Source organism: Peromyscus maniculatus, chromosome 9 (assembly GCF_049852395.1).
Source record: "Peromyscus maniculatus bairdii isolate BWxNUB_F1_BW_parent chromosome 9, HU_Pman_BW_mat_3.1, whole genome shotgun sequence".
In the NCBI taxonomy this organism is placed as follows: domain Eukaryota; kingdom Metazoa; phylum Chordata; class Mammalia; order Rodentia; family Cricetidae; genus Peromyscus; species Peromyscus maniculatus.
In genome coordinates this window covers 46,302,835-46,320,438 of record NC_134860.1, presented here as the reverse complement: position 1 = coordinate 46,320,438, position 17,604 = coordinate 46,302,835, and the positions used below count along the sequence as shown (strand labels likewise).

At 40.0% G+C, this 17,604-nt stretch overlaps 1 protein-coding gene across 3 annotated transcripts in view; it reads right to left on the bottom strand.

Moving 5' to 3' along the window:
* Window positions 1–17,604, bottom strand: part of Tmem260 (transmembrane protein 260) — a 69,669-nt gene that overhangs the window by 21,070 nt on the left and 30,995 nt on the right. For all 3 annotated transcript variants that reach the window (XR_013042361.1, XR_013042360.1, XM_006996422.4), the window contains exons 6-10: window positions 16,472–16,651; window positions 14,236–14,276; window positions 10,583–10,666; window positions 8,836–8,950; window positions 7,032–7,201 (exon numbers count right to left, since the gene is read on the bottom strand). Coding sequence is in view for 1 of the 3 variants with exons in the window: in XM_006996422.4 (XP_006996484.3) it covers window positions 7,032–7,201; window positions 8,836–8,950; window positions 10,583–10,666; window positions 14,236–14,276; window positions 16,472–16,651 (590 nt within the window). In the remaining 2 variants the exon portion in view is untranslated. The remainder of the gene's footprint in view (window positions 1–7,031; window positions 7,202–8,835; window positions 8,951–10,582; window positions 10,667–14,235; window positions 14,277–16,471; window positions 16,652–17,604) is intronic.

Here is a 17,604-nt window from a genome sequence, read left to right as displayed (position 1 = left end):
CTCTCTCTCTCTCTCTCTCTCTCTCTCTCTCTCTCTCTCTCTCTCTCTCGCTTTGTTTACATTACTAGCTTTTAAAACATTCTCAGCGGGCAGTGGTGGCGCACGCCTTTAATCCCAGCACTCGGGAGGCAGAGCCAGGCGGATCTCTGTGAGTTCGAGGCCAGCCTGGTCTACAGAGTGAGATCCAGAACAGGCAGGGTTACTCAAAGAAACTGTGTCTCAAAACCAAACCAAGCCATTCTCTCGTGTCTCTATTTTTATCTGTCCTCACACCTGTCTCACCCCTGTCCGAGCCTCTTCAGTACTGAGGAGTCTCTGCTGCTGTCTCTTCCTTCTCTTCCCCCACACTGCCTTCCCCACTCCCTCCTCCGCTCTTTCTTCAGTCTTGCCCCCACCCTTTCTCTCTTCCTGATTTCCTTCCTTTACTATTTCCACACTTATTCTAAATAATGTTTTACTTTACTGTCCATTTTCCATAGTTTTGTCCTTTTCAGGTCTGTGGTCTCTGGCGATGCTGCAGCGGACTTAGCAGTTTTACATGTATTTACATGTTCAGGTCTGTGGTCTCTGGCGATGCTGCAGCGGACTTAGCAGTTTTACATGTATTTACATGTTCAGGTCTGTGGTCACTGGTGACACTGCAGCGGACTTAGTGGTTTTACATGTATTTATATGTTCAGGTCTGTGGTCTCTGGTGACTCGGTTTTACATGTATTTATATGTTTAGGTCTGTGGTCACTGCGATGCTGCAGCAGAGTCAGCAGTTTTACATGTATTTACATGTTCAGGTCTGTGGTCTCTGGTGACGCAGTTTTACATGTATTTATATGTTCTGTATGATTTGATTTTACTGCTATGGCAGTTTGTTGCTTCCTCACTAAGTGGTCCTGAGGACTGAGTCTTCAAGAGTAGGCTTCTCAATAAGATCCTCACCAGAGTCCAGAAGAGATATCCAAACCAACAGCTAATGAAATTCATTGGAGAAATACAAAAACCATGAACATCAAAACAGCATGACCCCCCAAAAGATCCTAATTCCTCCAGCAGTGAACTCCCAGATACTGAGACAGGTGAAATGCCAGGCAAAGATTTCAAAGGTTTTCTGGTAACATCGATGATCTAGAAGAGGCACCAATAAGCAGAAGAATTTAATACAAACCTCGAGAGGAAAGTGAGCAACCCACAGGAAAAAAGTAAGCAAAAAGGACAAGAAAATGAGCGACATGGAAGGAAAACCCAGCAAGAAAACTGAGACTTGGCAGGCAGGGAAAGAAGACAAATAGAAAGGTTAGAAGAGCAAAACTCAGTGAATCAAAGAAGAGCGTGCTGGAAAACATCACCCGCAGATTGGCCCAAGTCCAAGAAGTACTATCGGAGGTAGAAGTCCAAGTTAGTGAAATATGGCATTCAAATATCAATAAGGAAAAAATATAAACAAACATGACCAGCACATCCACAAACTCTGGGACACAATCAAGAGGCCAAATCTAAGAACTCACAGGCCAGAAGAAGGAGATAAAATAATAAACACTAAAGACACAGAAAACCTATTTGATAAAATTATAGCAGAACATTTCCTAAATCCAGAGAAAGAAATGGACATCCAAACACAAGAAGCATCAAGAATGCACACACAGGACCAAAGAAGAACCTCTCAAAAACATTAAAGTCAAGATGTCAAAACTTAGCAAAGAAGCAGTGAACAACAGCTGTCAAGGGAGCGGCAACTGACCATAAAGGAAGAGCCATCAGAATGACATCAACCCTTTCATCAGCAACTCAAAGCCAGAAAAGCATGGAAAGAGAGCTTTCAAGTTCCTAAAGTAAGTAACTGCCCAAGCAAAACTGCTCTGTGCAGCAAAGATGCCTTTCAAATTGATGGCAGCACACACCTTTAATCCTAACACTGGGGAGGCAGAGGCAGGCAGATCTCTGAGTTCAAGACCAGCCTGGTCTTGTAAAGTGAGTTCTAGGACAGCCAGGGATATACAGAGAAACCCTGCCTCAAAACAAACAAACAAATAAAAAAAATTGGTGAAGAAATAAAGACATGTCAAGGCAAGCACAAAGTAATGTAGTTCACGGCTCCCACACAGGTGCAGTAGAGGACACTTAAAGGACACTATACACTGTGACAGAAGATAGAGACACTGGGAAAGACACCCACAGACAGAGCCAAGGGACGGAAGTAAATGGAAGCAAAAAAAGAAAAAGAAAAAAAGCCAGCATAGCTATCCCAATGTTCAGTAAAGTGGACCTCAAACCCAAATTACTCCAAAGAGATAAAAATGGCTACTGATGATTAACAGATAGCATTTCATCAAGAGAACTGAAACAACTGTAAATACAGGCATCAAATGTTGGAGGAGTCCCAATTTCAAAAACAAGCATTAATGGAAATAAGTCCGGAGCTAATGACAGTGGGTGACTTCAATATCCCTCTAATAGATAGGTCCTCCAAAGTGAAACTTAACAAGAAATGTCACAGGTAAACTACATCATAGGCCAAAGGACTTAACAGATATATTGCAACAAAACAGAATACATATTCATCTCAGCAACTCATCGAATCTTCTCCAAAGTAGGTCACAATCTAGACCATACATCAAGACTTACCAAATACAAAGTAACAAAACCCCTCTTATATCTACCAGATCACAGTATAATAAAACTAGAAATCAATACAAGGAAAATTACAGAAGCCACAAATACATGGAGACTGAACATTACATTCTTTGTTTTTGTTTTTTTTTTTTTTTTGTTTTTTCGAGACAGGGTTTCTCTGTGTAGCTTTGCGCCTTTCCTGGAGCTCACTTGGTAGCCCAGGCTGGCCTCGAACTCACAGAGATCCGCCTGGCTCTGCCTCCCGAGTGCTGGGATTAAAGGCGTGCGCCACCACCGCCCGGCGAACATTACATTCTTTAGTGAACAGTGGGTCATTTAAGAAATCAGGGTAGAAATGAAAGAGTTCTTAAAATCAAATAAAAATGAAAGCACAATTATCAGAACTTTTATATAAAGACTAAGCCCCAGCCAAACCTACCAAGAGGTGAGGACTGACCGGCTGGAATTAATGTAATCAGAGGAAGATTACCACGGATCCCAGTGAGATCCAGAGAATTGTCATGGAGCACTTGGAAAACTTATTTAAAAAATTAGAAAATCTAGGAAAAATAGATCAGATTTTTAGGCACATATGACCTACTAAAATTAAATCAAGAATATATAAACTTAAAAAGATCCATAAAAATAATGATTAAAATGGTAATAAAAATCCTACTATTAAGAAAAGTCCTGTCCACACAAATTCACTGGGGGAATTCTACCAAATCTTTAACAACCAATGTTCCTTAAACCGTTCTATAAGACAGAAAGGCAGCAAATGCCACCAAACTCAAACCAGATAAAGACACAGCAAAAACAACTGCAGAGAAATTCCTCTGGTGATCAAGGATGCCAAAATCGCAATAATTGTTTTTGAAACTGGCTTAGTAAAGAACACATACTGCTCTTCCAGAGGACCCACAATGGTGGCTCACAAACCCCTGTAGCACTAGCTCCAGGGTGATCCAATGTCTCTGGTATCTGTGGGTACTTGCACTCACATGCATATATCCCCCCACATATACAAAATTTAAAATAAAATTATAAATCTTTTAAATTCTTAGAAATCGAATTCAAGAACACATTAAGAAAATCATGTACCATGACCGAGGTTTTTTTTTTTTTTTAACTGTAGAGATGTAAGACTGTTTCAACATACACAAATCAGTAAGTATAATTTAGGACATAAAGACAGGGACAGAAATTGTATAATCCTCTTAATAATGATCTTAAGATGTATTATGCATCTTAATTGATACATAAAAAGTCTTCATCAATGTTCAACATTCCTCCATAATGAAAGCCATGAAGTCATTAAGAATAAAAGGAGCATACCTCAACATAATAAAGGCCACATATGACAAACCCATAGGGAATATTATACTCTAAAACCTGCAAGACAAGGGCGCCCACTCTCTCCTCTCTAGTCTTATTCAATGTAATTCTTGAAGTCTTAGCTAGACCAATGAGATAACAGTAACAAATAAAAGGCATACAAATAGGAAGAAAGAAGTCAATTTATTCCTATTGCAAACAACATGATCCTTTATTTAAAAAACCTTAATTCTACCAGAAAACTTAAGCCTGATAAACACTTTCAGTCAAGTATCAGGATACAAAATCAGAATATAAACACTACCAGTTTTCTATACGCCAATAATGAACTTGCTGAGAAAGAAATCAGTGAAAAAAATTCTCATTCATAATCTTTTTAAAAACTATCTAGGAACAAACCTAATCAAGAAAGTAAGAGACTCTACAGTAAAAAATTAAAGACACCAATGAACTTTAAGGAGATACTAGAAGATGGGAAGATCTCCTATGTTCACAATTAGGCAGAATTAATATAGTGGAAATGGCTATAGTATCTAAAACAACTACTTGTTTCTGCATAATCCCTATCAAAACTCCAATGTCTTTCTTCACAAAACAGATAAAAGCACTAAAATTCACAGAGAAGCACAAGGACCCTGAAAATAACTAAAGCAATCCCAGGCAGAAAGAACAGTGTTGATCCCATCACAATACTGGTCTCATACTATATTACTGAGCCACAATCAAAACATGGTACTGGAACAAAAACAGACAGATAGACCAGTAGGACAGAAAGAAGATCCAGAAATAAATCCACATTGCTACAGTCACCAAATTTTGACAAAACTGTCAGAAACCAATTTGAAAAAAGATAGCTTGCTTAACAAATGATGCTGGAAAAGCCAGACCGCCATATGGGAAGAATGAAACTAGATCCGTATTTCTTCTTCTACACACACACAAAATCCAAGATGTGTCAAAGCCCTTTATGTAGGACTTCAGACTTCACAATATAGGCTCAGGCAAGGATTTTCTGAATGGGATCCATTAGCACAGGAAGCAATCCCAAGAGGTGATGAGTGGAATTACATGAAATTAAGAAGCTCTGTACAGTCAAGAAAACAATCGTCAGAGCTGAAAACCAATCTTCACCAACTACACATTGGACTGGGGATTAATACATGAGAGATACAAGAATTGTAATCAATAAGTGGATGAATAAATTGAATACACAGTGTTCAAAAGAAGAAATACAAATCCTTAAAAAAGGGTCTAACATCCTTAACCACAAGGGAAATGCAGATGAAAACTGCTTAGACATCCCATCTCACTCCAGTCAGAACTGCTGTCAGGAAGAAAACAGACAACAAACGGCAAGGATGCAAGGAAAGAGGGTCCTTGCCACTGCTTCAAAAGTCAGCTTGTGAAGCCATAAAGGAAGGAAGCGTGGCAGGTCCTAAGAACTGAAAACAGAATTCCTATGCTGCTCAGCTGTATTGCTCTTGAGCATTTATCTAAAGGACTCTGTATGACCACAACAGATGTGCTGTGTTTGCACTATGCACACTAGTCAGGACATGGACCCAGCATGCTTCATCAACATGGAGGTAGATAATCAAAACATGGTATAAATACACACTGGGATTATCTACGGCAATAAAAGTCAAATCATGACATTTTCAAGAGAATGGATGCAACTGTAAATTATTATGATACCTAAATACTAGAGAAAACTGTAGTTTTCTCTCATAAGTGAATCTGAGATTTAAAATTATGTGTGTGCATGTATGTACATATGTATATGTGTATGTATGCACATATGTGTATATATGTACATGCATATGTATACATGTGTATGTATGCAAGAATGTACGGATGTCTATGTGGGCATGTGTTTGTAAGTCACACCATAGAAATGGGGTCAATGGGTAGGTCTTAAGGAAGGTGAAAACAGAGAGGGTAAGAAAAGGGAGGAGCACCCAGAAGGGGGAGAAGCATGGGGCAGGGAGCATGAGATAGTGCGGTGGGGCCTGGTATGACCATGCTGAACGAAGCCCACTCCTGATGTGCTAACCTACAGAATTTATGTATTCATTCATTTATTTATTTAGAGACAGGGTCTTAACTATGTCGCTCTGGCTGTCCTGGAACTCCCTATGCAGAACAGGCTGTTCTTGAACTCACAGAGATCTGCCTGCTTCTGCCTCCCAAGCGTTAGTATTAAAAGCATGTGCCATCAGGCCCAGCAAGAATTAATCTTTTTTAATTAATTTATTTTTATTTTGCGTGCATTGGTGTTTTGCCTGCATGCTTGTCTGTGTGATGGTGTTGGATCAGCTGGAATCAGAGTTACAGACAGTTGTGAGCTACCATGTGGGTGCTGGGAATTGAACCCAGGTCCTCTGGAAGGGCAGCCAGTGCTTTTAACTGCTGAGCCATCTCCCTGGCCTGGCAAGAATTAATTTTAAAAAGTTAAGTTGCAAGAGAGAATTCAATGTTTTAAAGTTATACTGGTCAAATCGCTCTAACAAATCATTGAAAGGGCTTGCTCTTCTGCTCCTGGAACATGGTCCTGCTAGAAAAATCCATCAACTGTCATTGAATACTTGAAACCTTTGTTTACTCCCAGGTTTTCATTGTAAGGCTATTTAAAAATTTTGAGAAAAATCTATAGTTAACTTTTAGAATTTAACTTTAAAATAATGAATATTCTCTACAACACGTTAATCAGAAAACGGGCAGAATTACTCAAAAGATGAAAATGTTGAGGCATAAAGCGATATAGAAGAACCTCAAGTCTTTTTATTTTCCATCTAAGGGTATTTGAATTATGAAATTTTGTATATATCTAGATTCTTCAATGTATTTCTTGAGTTCTTTAGAGGAAAATCCACGGTCTGCATGTGCAGCTTCCACTCATTGTGATGGCCTCCAACAACACCCCGAGCAGGAGCATAACACATGTCAGAGTTGACAACCCAGGCACCACTCTCAGCTGTCCCACTCATCTCGGAAAGCAGCAGACAGAATGAAACAGTCCTAGAACACACATGGCCAAATGTCTCTAGTGTGACGTGCTGCAGTATTTCAGGGAAATAACCCTATGTCGTTACCTGTAATTGGAGAATATTTGATAAGCTACAAACAGCGCTGCTGACAGCCACTCCAGATAGCGAGTCCCCTTACAGCTCAGCACGCGGTTAGTCTCAGACACCAGTGTGGCCAGACCGAGGCCAGCGAGAACCGCCACCACTGCGTTGCTCTGCATCCAGAACCGCTCCACCTGGGAAGGAGACATGCGGACAGTGTGGCCAGCTGACAGGTTTATGTCATCAACCAGAACTTACATATTTTAAGAAACATTTATCACTTACACATAGCTGCTCACACCTATTATCGTTAGTTAGGCCTTGTTAATTCACTTCTCTAGCTCAGTTCTAGGTCAATTTATTTTCCAATTTTCCATTGTTCCTCCTTCCTAATTTGGCATGTGCCTACACAGTCACCTCAGAACTCCAGGCTTCATCTCTGCTCCAGCAATATGTAGGTGAAAAGGATAAAGAAATGTTTTGGCTTTACTCTACTACACTTCCTTCCCCCTCCCCCCACCTCCCTGATGTCTTTTTGTAGGATGAAGGGGACTAATCTGATAACAGAACTGGCAGCTTCCACTGGGCCAACACAACCTTCTCTTTTCCTCTCTGTTCTATTGCAAGGGAGCCACCCACAAGAAGTACGGGTCCACAGTGGACTCTCCTGGAGCTCCAGCTGGTGGGCCAAATGGTGAGCAAACCTGGCCTGCCTGTTTTGGAAGACAGCAGATGAGCCCCTTGCTCACGGGAAGAAGTTACATTCCCCTACCACAGCATCCTCAGTAATAAAGGTGCTCACCCACCATCTTAGAGTAGCTTATCTTCGCCCTCACTTGCTTCAAAGCTTAGAGGGCCAAGCAGAGCATCGTTTATTAGGTTTCATGAACATACACACAAAAGACCAGGTGGGGTCAGCTTTCAAAAAGGGGTTACTTTCATCTCTGGTTTCTAGTGTGAGAACTAAAAGGAGGGATGGTGGCTCCTGACTGTCACGCTAGAACTCAGGAAACTGAGGCAGGAAGATACCGAATTCACTACAGCAGCAGTTCTCAACCTGTGGATTGTGACCCCTGGGGTTCAAACGACCCTTTCACAGGGGTCACATATCAGTTATTTTGTATATCAGATATTTACATTACAATTCATAATAGTAGCAAAATTACAATTATGAAGTAGCCATGAAATAATTTTGTTTTGTTTTGTTTTATTTTTTTTAGAGACAGGGTTTCTCCATGTAGTTTTGTTACCTGTTCTAGATCTCACTCTGTAGATCAGGCTGGCCTCGAACTCACAGAGATCCGCCTGGTTCTGCCTCCCGAGTGCTGGGAGGAAAGGCGTGTGCCACCGCCACCCGGCTGGCCATGAAATAATTTCATGGTTAGGGGTCACTACACCATGAGGAACTGTATTAAAGGGTCACAGCATTAGGAAGGCTGAGAACCATGCACTACAGAAAGACTGTCTCAAACAAAACAAAATACAAACAACAATCCTTATCTCAGTCCCAGAGATGGCAACACAAGGATCAAGGTTATCTGCACAGGCTTATGGAAGGTGACCTAAGAGGACATGGTAGGAACCTCCTTCCTCCCTACTGAACTCGAACTCACTATGGAACAAACACTGGCCTTGATCTCCTGATCCTCCTTACTCAGCCTCCCTAGAGCTGGGGTTTTGTGTGTGTGTATACACACACACACACACACACACACATATATATTTACTATTTTTTAACTAATTTGTCCTTTCACAAAGTTCATGAAGGGCAAATCTGCACAATCTTCACAAACTTACTGTTTAAAAGATCTATCAAAGTAAAACTTACCACACCCATGAAAAGTGGTTTTGAAATATCTAAATTTGCTCTCCAAGCAAAGAATAAGGAGTAAATGCAAAGCATTCCAGTGAAAAGCCACACTAATGAAGACTGCCGTCTGTCCCTACAAAAACAGAGATGTGTCCAAAATTACCTGTGTGTGTAAATATCAATAACATACATAGCTTTAGAGTATCGGGCAGTATCTGCAGCTTTAACAGTTTCTATTTTGAAGAATCTCCGTGGAGTGGTTGACGGCAGGAGGATAGCAAACACAGTTATATACTGCAGCCAAGTTAACTTGCAATGGTGCAGCAGCGCAGAGGAACTCACAGAAACACACGCTAGCAATCCTGTCAACTCAGAGAAGTCATCAAGCATAGGCAAAATAAAAACGCAGTTTGATGCTTAAAAATTAAGGTTTAAAATGGCAAATTTGTCAAAGTAAGAATTCAGCAGTGACATGACAAAGTAAACTAGTGCAACCCTTGAGAAAGGGTAATTTAGTAATCTCTACCGATCCCCTTAATATATAATCACTGACTCAGCAAACTGGCAAGCAGACATACATACATCTTCAAGCAATAACCAGAAATGCAAATAAATATTAACCCTTGAATACTTTAGTACCACTTATAACAGTGGAAAAGTGGGAGCAATTTAATGGCCCTCAAACAGGAGAACATTTAATTTCCCAGTACATCTTCAGCTACAGCTCAGCCCAGAGGTGGAACACTTGCTGTGCATGTACAAGATGCTGGGTTCAATCCTCAGCACCACACATCATACATAAATTACTTTTTTCCATGACCACATGGTGGAAGACATTATGTAGACATTTAAACAATCAGTTTTGTTTGTTTGTTTGTTTGTTTGTTTTTTTAGCATGAGAAAATGTTACTAACATTATTTTATAATGTTAATTGTTAGGCAAATAGAACTACAGATATATGTGTACTTACAAACAAATACATCCAACAGAACAGAAAGTAAACAAATGAAAATAAACATGATGATATAATCTGGCCTCAAACTTCTGGTGGTTCTGCCCCAGGTTCTGCTGGGCTTACTTACAGTCCTGTACCTGACAAACAGTCTTCTTCCTTCTTCTTTTTTTTAATTATTAGAAAAATTATATAGGTGCAGGCTTCTTTTATAACTCAACAATAATAATTAGCTATGGGCAGAGTAAAAGATCAAATCCAAGGCTTGAGATAATCAAACAGCCCATCTTTCAAGTCACTTATTTGTAATCATAAGATAAAATAAGACATCAAGAAACAGTAGCTATTTGCCTTAACAGAAATTGTGGTGGCTGAAAGAAAATGGCTCCCAAATGAGTGGCACTATTAGGAGGTTGGCTTTGTTGGAGTGGGTGTGCCACAGTGGGGGCAGGCCGTGAAGTTTCCTATACTCAAGCTACGCCCAGTGTGGGCACAGATTCCTGCTGCCTGCAGAGCAAGATGTAGAACTCTCAGCTCCTTCTTCAGCACCGTCTGCCTGCATGCCACCATGTCCCACCATGATGATAATAGATGAAATCTCTGAAACTGTAAGCAACCCTAACTAAATGTTTCCCTTCATAAGAGTTGTCATGGTCATGGTGTCTTTCACAGCAATAGAAACCCTAACTAAGACAGAAATGATTAGGAGTTATCCTAAACACAAGACAATGCTGGCAGCACTCTACAACATAGAAAGCACAGATTCAAGACAAGGACATGGGAAACATAGCAACAAAGGGAGCATTACTCACTTTCTAGCTAAACATACATTTGCCCAAACTGCAAGAGCTTGGACGTTGAATGAAAGTTCGGTCTTCATATTTATTATTTGAGAACTGAAAAACAAAAACAAAGTATTTTATTGTTGGCATCAAAGTTCAGAAATTCCAAACAAAATATTTTACCAATAAAACATTCAATTATACATTGAACCGCTCTAAGGACTGTGGTTATATTTTAAAATTATTTTTTCTTCTTTCAAATTTTCAAAGGGGGTGAGAAATATCATTGAAAAAGTCAGTCAGTTCTAAGACATTTTCTGATTACAGTATATGGTTTTCAGTACATATAATTTAAGGTTGACATTAGTATACAGCGTAAGAGCTTCCTAATGGCTTAGATGAGAAGTTATTTTGACGGGAACTTGAGACAGTTTTTGTTGCTAGTTTGGACATAGTCACTGGTGATTTAACAACTGAAATAAAAATTAATCTAAACTGTTTCCTGAAGATCCAGTTATGAAGGAGAAAAAAGGCCAAGAGAAGGGTTTTACCATTCTTTCTGGGTTATCTTCTTCCCTAAGCAGCTTCTTGTTTTCCACACTATTTGTTTTGGAAAACATTTAGGCAGTCTCAGAGAAATGTGTTCTTTGTATTGTATACAATTGTGCTAAATTCTTCCATTAACTAATGAGCACTTCAAGTGTTATCTGAGTTCTAAAATTGCCACACTATTTAATTTCTATAAGAAGAAATATGTCTACAAACTAAGAAAACTTCATTCTCCCTACTGGCAATTTTCCTGGAGAAAATGTCATGCCACGATTACGGAAGCCATACAATGAGTACTTTACTAATGGAGACACATCTACTATAAGAAGCTACCCTCACTCATTTACAAATACATTCGAAAAATTGATTCTGGTATGAGGTCCATTTCTTCAAAAGAAATGAAGTCAGTCTCAAAATTAATTCTTAGAGATCTGTTGCTTAAATGTAAACTCTAAAAGATGTCCACTGCCTAAGGTTAGATTTAGTAATTTCCCTGTACAGGATTGCAATTTAGCGATATGCATGGGGAAAGAATTTAATTTGCTTGACTGGAAAAGGGTAGCTGATTATGTTCCATCATTTTGAAGGCCTTTCTTGTAAGTAAATTATGCATCTCCTTTCTCAACAACCCATCTACCTGAAACAACTTAAATCCAGGAATTCTTCCCCTGAGAGTGTGAGGGTTGTGTCTCCAGCTTGCATGATGACAGTTCATGGTGTGGACTCATTTCCTGTGCAGTCTTTATTCTGCACACAACACCTAATGCTCTTATTTAATGGAAGTCACCAAGAGACGACATTTACATGCAACTCATACAAGCTGATATATGGTTGAGAATTCTTCAGAGTTCATGTGGGACTTGAGGTAAAATACAGCAGTAATCCTGGGAAGGCAGAAAAGAGCAACTAGCGAGTCTTTCTACTTGGGAAGAAGCAGAAGGTAGGGAAAGCTCAGAGCCACTGATTAGTTGTCTGTCTAAAGAGGAAGTCAGCTTTCTCCACCATCTCATCTTCTCCACTTTCCCCACCTTTTCATTTTCTCCATCTTCTCACTTTCTCTATCTTCTCCATCTTCTCCACCTTCTCTCTCTTCACTTTCTCTCTCTTCTCCAAACTCTCTATCTTCTCCACCCTCTCTATGTTCTCCACCTTCTCCACTTTCTCCACCCCCTCTATGTTCTCCACCTTCTCTATCTTCTCCACCCTCTCTATTTTCTCTACCTTCTCCATCTTCTCTACCTTCTTTGTTCTCCACCTTCTCTATGTTCTCCACCTTCTCCATCTTCTCTCTTCTCCACCTTCTCCACCTTCTCTATGTTCTCCACCTTCTCTCTTCTCCACCTTTGCTATCTTCTCTACCTTCTCTATGTTCTCCACCTTCTTTATGTTCTCCACCTTCTCTATGTTCTCCACCTTCTCAATGTTCTCCACCTTGTCTACCTTCTCCACTTTGTCTATGTTCTCCACCTTCTCTATGTTCTCCACCTTCTCTATGTTCTCCACCTTCTCTATGTTCTCCACCTTCTCTCTTCTCCACCTTCTCTATGTTCTTCACCTTGTCTACCTTCTCCACCTTCTCTATGTTCTCCACCTTCTCTATGTTCTCCACCTTCTCTCTTCTCTACCTTCTCTATGTTCTCCACCTTGTCTACCTTCTCCACTTTGTCTATGTTCTCCACCTTCTCTCTTCTCTACCTTCTCTACCTCCTCCACCTTCTCTACCTTCTCCATAACAGAAAAGAAGGAAGTGATGTAAAAGTCTGGGTCAAACATTCAAGGAAATATTATAAATCAGTTGTGAGAAAAATAACATTGGCAGAGAAATATTTTCAAGATCTGCTGTAAACTGAAAACTGACTAACAAAAGTGTATCTTATGAATCCATTTAAACACCAAATTATAAAAGAATACAAAAATATGTATAAAATATTAACATATTAGTAACAGTGGTTATCCCTGCATGTTGAAATTAAAGGCCATTTTAACTTTCTTATTTTTGCTTATTTGTATTCCAAAAACTTCTATGATTATGTATCCTATTTTGGAAGAGGGAAAAAGTTTAAAAACAAAGGAAGAATATCAAGCAATAGTGCTACACAAGCAATTTGGAGGCTAAGACAGGAGGATTGTGAATTCAAGGGCCAGCTTGGGTTACATACTAACACCCTAGTTCTAAAAGGTAGAGAGGGATCTGTTGGGAACGACTGACCATGGAGGGGTCACCGGTATGTAATTCTAGCTGAGGCAGGAGGATTGCTTGTTGCAGGCTAGCTTGGGCGACAAAGCTAGGCCTTGTCGAAGATAGAGGGATGGATGGTTAAGAGATGGATGAATGACAGACAGACAGACAGACAGATACAGATGTAGATAGGTGGATGTTTCTTTTACACAGTCTAGAGCGTTCCAAACTAGAAATGAAAAGAAGAGCACTTTAATGTTATAAAAACTTACTTTTATTCTAAAAGTTTATATGTGAAGAATTATAATTGGTACAGATAATTTTTAAAGTTGACATGGATAGTTTTCAAGTGCTTTAATCTCTGGAGGTTTTAAAGCAAACATTAATCCATTCTTCAAAGAAAACTATTGGTTAATACGTATGACATATATTTGCTTAAGCTGGCTCTAATAAGGTTGGATGTTAAAATATGAAAGTCAAAAACACAGCTTATGACAACCAAAAGGAAGTCATAAGAGACTATATATACATATATATATCCAGCTCTGAAGGATTAAATGAGCAGAATTCAACCCAAAATAACAAAAAAAATTGTTCACATCGTGATGACTGCAACATTCTACAATGCCCCTAAGAGAAAGCCAAGAGGAAAAAGAGGGAAGAACAAGTCACTTTCAGAAGGACACCATATGGGCAATTTCGCCCCCAGGTGAAGTATGTGGTTTCAGGCCCGGCCAGTCCCCCGCGGGCCTCACACACTGCTGTACTTACTGCTTGCCTTGAGCTCTCCTAGTGAAGAGCTAAAGCACTTGCCAATACAGTGTCCAAATGTGGAGGTGAAAACTACTTCTCAGCCATATGTCTTAATAAAGAAAGGAACTAATAAAAACCTCCCCAACTCATTTGAAATAGGTAATAGAAAATTCATCTGATATAATTGTAAAGTCATACTCACAGCAGTATTGTAGACACACTGGATCCTATTTCGGACTTGGCCTAAAAACAGGAAAGGTCACTTGCACAAGCAGTAAACTGAGAGGCTGTCTTTGTTAGACGACTGCATTTTCAATGTTCTTGACGGAAGAGCTTCATATTTGAAATAAACAACCCAACATTTTTCCTTACTCAGGCTGTGAAGCTTTGCTACATTTCAGAACCAGAGAAAATTAAACTTGGGTCCCGACTAGGAAACTTTTAGAATAACTGGTTAAAAATCAGTTCAACTGTTCCGGAAGGAGTGACCGGCACGCAGAGAAAGCACACTCTCTTGCGTGTCTGCTGCAGCCTTTCTAGATTCTCAGGGCTTCAGTGAGAGTTCAGTATAATCTGAGAGCTCACATTTCTCAACACTGTGTGGATGATACTAATCTTATATCTGAAAGTACCTCAACCCACACTTTTTAAAAAGCCAACTTGGAGCAACCAGAAGACCTGAATTTAAATGAAGCGTCCATCTGCCTCAAAAAACAAAAATCTTTTTTGCATCTATCTATCATGTACGTGTGCACACACGACACAATGGCCTGCACATGGAGGTCAGGGACAACCCTACGGGGGTCAATTATCTTTCTCCACCACATGGGTTGGTTCTAGCGATGATTGAACTCGATCAACAGGCTTGGCAGCCAGCACCCTCGTCTTGCTAGCTTCAACCTACATTTAATAGGTTAAACCAATATTAAGTAAACAAGAGTATACATTTTAAGAATTAAACTCTCTACATCAAATAGTAATTAACAATTATTCTTTTATGAATCTCTTTTATAATGAAATATTTCCTAGATATAATATATATGTATACACACACATAATGCATACTTGAAGGATAAAGAAAGACATCTTCAAATTCACCCTTCAGGAAACAAAACCCAGCTGGTGATGAGAGCACAGGCTTTTAACCCAGAACTGGGAGGTCTAGGCCAGCCTGGGCTACACAGGGACCCTGTCTTTAAAAGTAGACCAAGGAAAAAGAGACAAAGAAACAGAACCTCGTCAATACCGTCGGGAACCCCACAGACTCTTGAAGGCCCCTCCTTCCCTAACTATTCCCCACTGCATTATGTGCTTGTTTATTTATTCATTCAGAAGTCTCACTACTGACAGCTGGCCTGGAACTTGTGACCTTGTGTGCCATCTTGCCTGGCCTCTCTTCCCCCTTTCAGAAAGATTCGCTCCTTTTGCAGGTAGCCTTGCACAATAATGTCAGTTTTTGAGGGGTTTGGAAGTTTGTTAATGGTATCACTATGGATTCTTCTAAAATTTATTTTCGTAAGCAAAACACAGAATACAAGCCATCAGAGAAAACCCTGATACCACTATCTATATTAAAATAATATTATCTTCTATTTTTCCTTTCTTTTATCCTTTACTGCAATTACATTTAATTTTTCCCTACCATGCCTCAGGGAAAGCAAGCCTGTTGAATTTTTTAAGTACACACCTCTAATTTAGTAAAGTTACCTTTTCTGAAGCTTTATAGACAGCTTTTCCATTTAACACTAAGCAGTAACATAAATACTATTCATCAAGTAAAAAAAATCTCGGGGCTGGAGAAAATGGCTCAGTGCTTAAGAGAGGACCCAGGTTGACTCCCAGCACCCACATGTTAGTTCACAACTGCCTGCAACTCTGGTCCCAGGAGATCCAACATCCTCTTCTGGTCTCCAAGCGCAGTAACCACACATGGCAGACAGATATACATTAAGGTATAACACCCATGCACATAAAATCCCCCAAGTTTTAAAAATTGAATTATAAATAAATGAAAAGGAAATGTTAAGTCAAATGTGGGTACACATTTATAACTTATGCACCCAGGAAGTGGAGGCATGGAGATCATAAGTTGGAAGCAAGCCTATGCTATGGAGTAAGACATTGACTCATAAATTTAAAAAACTAAACAAACAAAAAGTGTGTGTGTGTGTGTGTGTGTGTGTGTGTGTGTGTGTGTGTCAGGGCTACTACTGTCACAGTAAACAGCCCATGTGAAGGGCCACACTCCATGTGACGAGCCACACTCCATGTGAAGAGCCACACTCCATGTGACGAGCCACACTCCATGTGACGAGCCACACTCCCAGGGACTAATCTGCTCCACAAGTAACTAAATGACAGTCCTATCTGCTGCTCTTTCAGTCAAGGTCCAAGCTGTGCCACGTGTGTCCTTGGCAGGACTTTAAATATGAGTTTACCAGGCTGAATGTTCCATATTCTTCCCGGAGAAAATGTGTCAGGAAACCTCGAAGTGTCGTCTGGTCTCCCCAGGTCCAGCGGGCGTGATTGAGATAGGATGACACAGGCAGGTAGGCGTAGGGCAGCAGGCCGGCAGAGAAGGCCAGAGTCAGCTTCACCAGAGAGCTGAAGGGGAGTTCCTGCACAGAAGCACACAGTGGCGGACATGTTTATTCTAGCCCATCCCCGGAACTTCAAAAACACATCAAGGGAAACATCAAATGTGTTTGCCTAACGCTGATCTCTCAATTTATATTAAGTCACCACAGATACTATGCTAAACCTTCTGATTACTGAGGATTACTAGAAAATTGCATCAGCCTGGATTCCTTTTCGTGGCAAAACCTGAGTGGAGCAAATATTAGCAAAGACTTATAAGCATCAAGCGTGCTGCATCTTTTACAGTTAAACCATGTCCCGACATGCAGCATTGCACTGCCGAGATGACCCACTTGGAAGTGACTGCATGTTATTTGGCCCCTAGTACTATTTTAATGCTAATTCACTTCATCACCATCATAAGTGGCTTTAACTGTCTATTTCCTTACAATTACACAGTGGTGATGTAATTCTTTCCAAGAGCTTTGGACATTGCATGGAAGTGTTTGGTGTAAACAAAGCTATCTTTTATAGACCTCCGGATGCATCCACATTGCTCTCCTCTATGTCTAATGGAATACAAAAGGAATTTGCTGTTATGTGCAACCATGCTGTTTCATATGTTCTCCCTGGAGGAGTTCCTCACCTGTATGTGTCTAAACAAAGCAATAATTACAAAGACTAAGTCCAACAATGTGAATTCTGGCATTCTAGAAACAGCCAAGCTTCGTTTGCTCTAATAACTGGGAAAAGGGATCTCTTACAAATATCCTAACTGGAAACTGCCAACTTTTTCCCTGACGAAAACGAGAAATGTATCTGTGGGGATGAATATGAGAGCCAGGACTCATCCGGCAGAAGTAGAACAAGCAGCCGACTTCTCTTTGCATTTTCAAACAAACATTCTTAATTGAAAAGGAAGTGTTTTCTTAAGCACTGATCTCATTTGTGATTTCTACAGCAGAAACAATATGCATAAAAGCGATGGCATGAA